Source organism: Pantherophis guttatus, chromosome 2 (assembly GCF_059756535.1).
Source record: "Pantherophis guttatus breed Tessera chromosome 2, ASM5975653v1, whole genome shotgun sequence".
Lineage (NCBI taxonomy): Eukaryota > Metazoa > Chordata > Lepidosauria > Squamata > Colubridae > Pantherophis > Pantherophis guttatus.
The window spans coordinates 134,726,074-134,734,815 of NC_142064.1; the positions used below are offsets into that span (position 1 = coordinate 134,726,074).

The 8,742-nt window shown below is 54.1% G+C and overlaps 1 protein-coding gene across 1 annotated transcript; it reads left to right on the forward strand.

Moving 5' to 3' along the window:
- Positions 1-208: 208 nt before the first annotated feature.
- On the forward strand, positions 209-2,909 carry LOC148115336 (uncharacterized). Its single transcript, XM_087885148.1, has 3 exons — positions 209-887; positions 1,566-1,714; positions 2,778-2,909. The coding sequence occupies exons 1-3, from the start codon at positions 209-211 to the stop codon at positions 2,907-2,909; spliced, it is 960 nt and encodes a 319-aa protein (XP_087741274.1).
- The last annotated feature ends 5,833 nt before the right edge of the window (positions 2,910-8,742 follow it).

The following is an 8,742-nucleotide window of genomic DNA, read 5'->3' on the forward strand; positions in this document are numbered from 1 at the left end:
TTGTATATAAGGAGGGCTGCAGCTTCTGAGTTTTTGCTGAAGTCTCACTGTATATTAAAGAGCTGTTGTCACTTGCTTGCTTGTGCCTCTCGTTATTTCCGAACCACTTCATTGGCGACGAAGGTGGGATTGAGGCTACAAGAAGCGAACCAGTGAGACCACGAGCTTCAGCTAGGCGACGAGGCGAACCACAGGAGGCATACCAAACATGTCTGCCTACGTTCCGCCCAAGCCTTTTGATCTGACCCGCGAAAAATGGGTCTCGTACCTAACGAGGTTCGAATGCTCGCTTGAAGCCAGCGACATGCAGGGTCTCTCCGCTAATCGAAAGAGAGCCCTCTTCCTAAGCCACTGCGGACCGGACGTGTTCGAGATGGCCGAGTCACTGTGTGAGCCAACGCCGGTCCAAACTGTCTCCTGGGACACCCTGATGGCAACTCTCCGGGCTCACTACACTCCCGTCCCCTCCAAGTTCGTGCAACGATACCAACTCAGACAGCGCGTTCAACGAGAGGGAGAACCGGTCAGCGCGTACATGGCCAGCCTGAGAAAAGCCGCAACCCATTGCGACTATAGAGACTTGGACGATGCGTTGCTCGAGCAACTTATCTGTGGTGTTCGGGACATAAGGCTGCAATGGCGCCTGCTCGCCAAGCCTGATTTGACGCTTGCTGGAGCCCTAGACGAGGCCAGGGCTCATGAAGCCTCCACAAAAGCCGCAGAAACGCTGCAGCGTCCGCTGACCAGCAAAGACAGCCCTAAGTCTGCCCCGGTGCACAGAGAAGACGCCGGATCCAGCTCGGAGTCCGAGTCGGATGAGGACGTTTTTCGAACGGAGCACCAGAAAAAAGACACTGGCAGCCCCCAGCGAAGCTGTCCCAGCTGTGGCAGGCACCATGATAGACTGTCCTGCAAATACAGAGAGGCTATTTGCAGGCGTTGTGAGAAAAAAGGGCACTTGGCGCGAGTCTGCAGAGCCATTCTGCCCAGAAAACACCAACCACGTGAGCGCCGCAGCCAACCGGGATCAACACGCCAGAAGCAGCCAACGAGAGAAGGCAGCGCGAAAAAATGGCGCGAATTTGAACCGCGAGATGGCCGCAGCATACACATAGACCAGGCCAGCACGGCGATCAAGGACAAAGTCAGCACGGTGGTCGAAATCAACGGCAAGCCATGCTCGATGGAGATTGACACCGGATCAGCTCTCTCCATAATGTCATGGGCGACGCTAAAGACCCTCCTGCCATCGTTCCGGAAGGACCAGCTGTCCAAGCAATGACTATGCATCCTAGACTACCAGGGGAACCGAGTCCCCCTCGAAGGCATGGGCACATTCCGAGTTACCTACGGAAACTACGAAAGAGACCTGCCGCTGACCATCGTCACGAAGCAGCTTCCTAGCCTTCTGGGCATGGGGTGGTTCCGAGCCCTCGGCATGGGCTTCACCAGCGTCCACCAGATGTCCAAGTCATCGCTAAAGGACAGTCTCCTGACCGAGTTCCAGGACGTCTTCGGGGACACGTTGGGCAAGTATGTGGGGACCCCTATTTCGTTAAACCTAGACCCCAACGTAGCCCAAATAAGACTAAAAGCCAGACGGGTGCCGTTCGCATTGAAACCGAAGATCGATGCGGAACTGGACAAATTAATTAAACAGGGGGTGTTAGTCCCCATCGATCATGCAAAATGGGAGACCCCCATAGTGACCCCAGTAAAATCTGATGGCTCAATTAGGATTTGCGCCGACTACAAGTGCACGATCAACAAGGCTTTGCAGCCGAGCGCCTATCCGGTGCCGATCGTGCATCATCTACTACACTCCCTGGGGCCCAGAAAAATTTTTGCTAAATTGGACCTAGCTCAGGCCTATCAACAATTACCAGTCGACGACGCCACGGCAGAGGCGCAAACAATTGTAACTCACAGGGGTGCATTCAAATGCACCAGGCTCCAGTTTGGGGTGAGCGTCGCACCCGGCCTATTTCTAAGCACCATGGAGCGCCTCCTGCAAGGGCTCCCTGGGGTGGTGCCTTATTTTGATGATGTCCTAGTCAGCGCCCAGGACGAACGACAGCTGGGGGACAGAGTTAGGAACGTCCTTTCTAGATTTAGAGAAGCGGGACTCAAATTAAAAAAAAATAAGTGCATGATTGCTGTCCCCTCTGTTGAATTTCTGGGGTACAGGGTGGATGGCACAGGCATCCACCCTACCGAAAGCAAGGTGAGAGCTATTAAGAGCGCACCTACCCCCAAGACCAAAGCAGAACTCCAAGCCTTCCTTGGACTGCTCAATTTTTATTCGATGTTCCTGAAGGACAAAGCCACCGTTGCAGATCCCCTACACAAACTATTGGGCAAGAATGTACCAGGGGTATGGGGGAAACCACAAGCAGCCACTTTTGAGGCAGTAAAGAGACTTCTATCTGAAGACAGTTTCCTAATCCAATACAACACAGCGTTACCACTTGTATTGGTTTGTGACGCCTCCCCCGTAGGAGTTGGTGCTGTCCTAGGCCATAGACTGCCGAATGGCCTAGAGGCGCCCATTGCGTTTTACTCTCGCACCCTGTCAAGCGCAGAGCGGAACTATAGTCAGTTGGACAGAGAGGCTCTGGCTGCAATTGTGGGGGTTAAAAAGTTCCACGAATACCTCTATGGCTGACAATTCGAACTTGTGACTGACCACCGGCCCTTGCTAGGACTTTTGGCAGGTGATAGGCCCACCCCTGCTGCTCTTTCCCCACGTTTGACCAGATGGGCCATTTTTTTGTCAGACTACTCATATCAGCTTGTCCATCGACCCGGACGGACTTTGGGTCACGCAGATGCCCTCAGCCGCTGCCCCCTGCCTGACCTACTTGACAACCCAACGCCAGAAGCCTCCGTTCTTTTGCTGGACACTTTGACCTTGGGGCCTATTTCCTCTTGCGAGGTGGCAAAAGCCTCGGCTAGAGACCCAATTATTCGCACTGTAATGGGCTGGGTGCTGAAAGGGTGGCCGGTCAAGGTGGACGGGGGGGACTACCAAGGTTATGTTAACAAACGTAATGAACTATTTATGCAAGGTGGTTGTTTGTTGTGGGGTGACAGGGTGGTAGTACCAACGAAACTACGAACAAGGGTTTTAGAATTGCTGCACGAAGGGCACCCGGGCATTGTCAGAATGAAAAGTTTAGCCCGCAGTTATGTTTGGTGGCCCAACATGGACCAAGTTATCTCCGAGTGGGTGGGGAAGTGCAGACCCTGCCAGGAGTCTCTCCCCGATCCCCCAGTAGCGCCCATCCGAGTGGGAGAAACCAAAAGGGCCATGGGGGAGAATCCATATTGATTTCGCTGGCCCCTTCCATGGGCAAACATTTTTAATCGTAGTCGATGCCTTTTCGAAATGGCTCAAAATAATTCTAATGCCCTCAGTATCTGACAACGGCCCTCAATTCACAGCAACCCTGTTCGAGGGCTACTTGGCCGGACTGGGCATCCGCCATGCCCTATCGGCCCCGTTCCACCCGGCTTCGATCGGATTGGCTGAACGTTTCGTAAGAACGGCCAAAGAGGCACTATCCAGACTAGATAACGGGGACTGGCAGGCCAGGATAGACCAATTCTTAGCTGTCCAGCATGCCACACCATGCACAGCCACAGGGAGAAGCCCAGCAGAGCTCCTCATGGGCAGGAAGCTTCGGTGCGTGCTAGACAGGCTTCACCCTAACTACTCGCATGAAAATTTCAAGGGAGAAACCTCTGGACTAAGACTATTATGTCTGTGGTGAGACAATAACGACGGAGGCTTGACTGCGAGAATGTAACTTTATTGACTAACTGAAGAACTTGCATAAACTATCAACAGATAACGAGACGAACAATTCCATCTGACAGCTCCTTAAATAGGAGCCTGTCAAGCAGGACGGGCCAATACGCGAGCAGGAATCTCCCGCGACTTCCCTGCTCGCGTCTTAGCCAATCCGTGCTGACTAGTAACAATTCTGCAGGAACGGAACGGCGACTGCGCGAACTCAACACCCCTCTCCACCCGGATAGCGCATGCGTAATCAGACAGATACGCCGGACGTCGTCGGCTCCGCCCTGAACGTCTCAGAATGGGTAGGGCCTGCACTGAAGGAGGAGCTGGAGCGGCGGTAGGCGGAACTGTCGGAGACTGGGCAGGATCCGCGTTGGTTGGAGTTGGCGGCGTTTCAACAACAGGGAACTCAGGTAAGCTAGCCGACGAGAACGCATCGGTTGGAGCCGGGTCTGGAAGTGCAGGTGTAACGGTTGGAGTACTTGCGGTCGCATTGGGCTGGCTCTGGTCTAGCGGGCAGTCGGTTCTTCCCCTGAGTTGGTTAATGTGTCGTCTCCATGTGCGTCCGTCGCCGAGCTGGACCCTATAAGAATAGGGTCCTGTTAGTTGAATGACATGCCCGGGGACCCACCTTTCATTGGATCCGAAACTCAGGGCATAGATGGGATCCCCGACCCGGAACGCCCTGGCGGTTTGTTGTGCCTCGCGGAAGGGGTCAGAGATGTAGTCTGGATGCAGCCGGTCAAGAGTGGTCCGGAGGCGCCGGCCCATTAGTAATTCCGCCGGGCTGTGTTTGGTAGTGGCACAGGGAGTGGTATGCTGGGCGAAGAGATACCGGCAGATGTCATGGTGCCAATTTGTGGGTCCCAAACGGCGCAGGGCGTCTTTGGCGGATCTGACGGCCCTTTCTGCTAAACCATTAGCGGCCGGATTAAAAGGGGCGGTTTGGGCATGGCGAATACCCAACCTGGCTAGAAACATCTGGAAGGGTGCCGATGTGAATTGCGGCCCATTGTCGGTCACTAGCACGTCAGGCAACCCGTGGGAAGCGAACCATCCTTCGAGTACCCTGACTACGGAATCCGTGGTGGTGGATGACAACAGAGCCAACTCGACCCACTTCGAGAAGGCATCAACAGCAATAATAAAAGTCTTGCCACGGAATGGGCCAGCGAGATCCACATGGACTCGAGCCCACGGGGCTCTAGGGGTTTCCCACTCCCGTACGGGAGCGGCAGGTGCAACAGGTCTGTTTAATTGGCAATGCTGACACCTAGCCACCCAGTCCTCTATTTCCCTGTCCATCTGTGGCCACCAGACATAGCTACGCCCAAGGGCTTTCATCCTCACGATGCCCGGGTGGGCATCGTGGAGGTGTGCCAAGACCTGGGGCCTGAGTTTGGGGGGTACGACCACCCTGGCCCCCCAAAGCAGACACCCTCTAAGGATGGACAGCTCGTGCTGTCTGCGGTGAAAAGGCAAAAACTCTCCGGTAGCCGGCTGCTGCGGCCACCCCCTGCGGACCCAATCTAAAACCCTAGACAGAGTGGGATCGGAAGCAGAAAAAAACTGAATGTCATTAGCGGTAATAGGTGAGTGAAGCTCATCGATCAGGAGAACGGAAACTAATGGGGCAGGATCCTGGACGGTCTCCGGGAGAGGGCAACGGCTCAAAGCGTCAGCATGGGCAATCGATTTGCCCGGCCTGTACAGAAGTTGATAGGAATAGGCTGCCAGAAACTCCGCCCATCGAGACATGCGCGGAGAGAGAATTTGAGGCGTTTGGCGGTCGCCAGCCAGTAAGCCTAGTAAAGGCTTATGGTCGGTGACGAGTTGGAAAAAACGACCATAGAGGTAGTCATGGAATCGTTTGATTCCAGCTACCGCCGCCAACGCCTCCCTATCGATTTGACTATAATTCCTTTCTGCAGCTGATAGGGTTCTAGAGTAGTACGCGATGGGAGCCTCCGAGCCGTTGGGTAGGACATGGCTAAGGACGGCCCCCACCCCGTACGGAGAGGCGTCACAAGTCAGTGAGAGTGGAAGGCTGGCATCATACTGGACTAATACAGCGTCCGAGGTGAGGGCGTCTTTGACAGCCCTGAACGCCGCAGCCGCCCTGGGGCCCCAATGCCATGGTGTTTTGGCATCCAACAACCGATGCAACGGCTCTGCTAGGGACGCTTTATGCGGCAAAAATACTGCGTAAAAATTAAGAAGACCGAGGAAAGCTTGCAGTTCAGCCTTCGTGGACGGGGTTGGGGCATTTTTTATGGCCTCCACCTTAGCAGGAGCCGGATGGATTCCCTTGGAATCTATTAAAAATCCCAAGAATTCAACCTGGGATACTCCCACCCGGCATTTATCCCTCTTGAGCCGAAGCCCCGCCTGCCTGAAACGGGAGAGGACAGCCCTTAATTTGACGATGAGATCATCCTGATCGGCGGCCGCGATCAGGATGTCGTCAAAATAAGGCACCACCCCTTTTAGTCCATGGAGCAGCCGCTCCATTAGACATTGAAAAATTCCGGGGGCCACACTCACCCCGAATTGTAGGCGATTACATCTGAAAGCTCCACGGTGGGTGACTATCGTTTGGGCTAATGCAGTGGCCTCATCCACCGGGAGTTGCTGGTAGGCTTGCGCCAAATCCAGCTTCACAAACACGCTCCCCTGGCCCAAAGAATGGAGTAAGTGCTGTACTATAGGCACGGGGTAGGGATTTGCCTGCAACGCCCGGTTTAATGTGCACTTAAAATCACCACAGATTCTAATGGAGCCGTCTTTTTTACGTGGAATGACAATTGGTGTCTCCCACTTAGAGTGGTCCACAGGCTCAAGTACTCCCTGCTCAATAAGTTTATCTATCTCTTGATCGACCTTGGGCCTGAGAGCGAGGGGCACCCTTCGAGGTTTCAGCCGGATGGGTGCCACCTGGGGGTCCAGATTGAAGGAAATGGGGCTGCCAGTGTATTTACCCAGGCTGGTACCAAAAACATCAGCAAATTCATGGAATAGCAGGGATGACACATCAGAGTTGGTAGCGTGGACGCCGGACACACCGAGGTGAAGGGCAGCAAACCAATCGAGACCCAGTAGGCTGGGGAGCTTGTCACGAACGATGATCAGAGGCAAACGGCCGGAGAAGTCACCATGGGAAATGAGAAATGTTCCGCACCCCATGGTAGGAATGGGAGCCCCTTGATAATCTTTCAACCGGACGGAACAGGGCTGCAGCTGATCTAACGTGAGCTTAGGTAGTAACCCTTTGAGGGTATGCCAGGCCATCAGGGACTTTGGGGACCCCGTATCTATCTCCATCCTACACGGGTTGCCCTCCAACTGGACAGTGAGATAGAGTTTGTTAGCCGGGGTCCAGAATGAGGCATGGTTTATGACCACCGGTGGAGAATCAAGGTCATGTTCAATTGCGGAACAAGTATCCCGGCGGCCGAAAAATCTCCGCCGCTTATTTTCCGGCTCTGCGGTTCCAGCGGCGGCTGGGCATGCAGCTCTACAAACTCTGGAGAGATGGCCCCTTCTACCGCAGCGGCGGCAAATGGCAGATCTAAAACGGCAGTCGGCCCTATTATGGGATCCTCCGCAACCTAAACAGCTGCTTGTAGGTTTATTTGATGGTGGAGGCCGCTTTTTTTTCTTCATAGCCTTGAGGCGGCTCACCTCCTCGTCCTCCTCTGACGAGTCCGTCAGGTCCGTTCCCTCATGATGGACTGACATGGGCTTGCTGAGAGGAGCCATCGCCGGTAAACCGCGCCGAATCTCAGCAGCTGACTTGTCCGACATTTCGGACGCCCTGGCTTCGTCCATGGCCACTGCCAGCGTCAGTTCAGAGCGAGCTAATAAACGTCTCTGGAGCTTCAGATCCCTGACTCCGCACACGAGTTGATCGAGTAACGCGTCCTCAAGTGCGGGAAACTCACAATGGCGCGCCGCCGTGCGCAGGGAAGCCATATACTCGTTAACATTTTCTCCCTCAGCCTGCGATCTTTGATAGAAAGCGTGTCGCCTAGCGATTCGGGAGGGAGCTGGAGCGTAATGGTTCTTGAGCTTCTGGAGCAAAACCTCCCATGGCACCGTAAACACAGGCTGAGGGGCCGTGAGAGCCCTCGCAGTGGCGAATATCTCCCTTCCGCATGAGCTGAGGAAATATCCCCGCTTCCTGGCACTCGGCAGGTCTGAGAGATCATTCGCTTGTAGGAAACATTCGAATCTCTCAAGATAATCGTCCCACGATTCAGTGGCAGGATCGTACGATGTGAAACTCGGAAACGGGGTGGCCATTGTATATAAGTGTCTCGGCAGCCGTCACCTATAATATCCCACCTTCGTCGCCAGTATTATGTCTGTGGTGAGACAATAACGACGGAGGCTTGACTGCGAGAATGTAACTTTATTGACTAACTGAAGAACTTGCATAAACTATCAACAGATAACGAGACGAACAATTCCATCTGACAGCTCCTTAAATAGGAGCCTGTCAAGCAGGACGGGCCAATACGCGAGCAGGAATCTCCCGCAACTTCCCTGCTCGCGTCTTAGCCAATCCGTGCTGACTAGCAACAATTCTGCAGGAACGGAACGGCGACTGCGCGAACTCAACAAAGACAGTTTCAGGTTGGGTCCCCGGTGTTCGCTCGCAATTATGCCAGCGGACCTCTATGGGTTGCAGGAACCATAGTGGGCATAACAGGCCCAAAATCTTATACGGTAGACGGAGGAGTAGACAGACTCTGGAAGCGCCACATAGACCAACTTAGAAACAGGGTAGTCGGCGAAGCAAACATCAATTTAGACATCTCCGAGCCTAACTATAACAACTTTCCCAAAACAGCTAACTCAAGCCCGGGTTCGCGAGAATACTTAGCTGACAAGCCCTGGTTTCAGCGCTGCCCCAGCGAGTCGCCACTCCCAACCGGGGA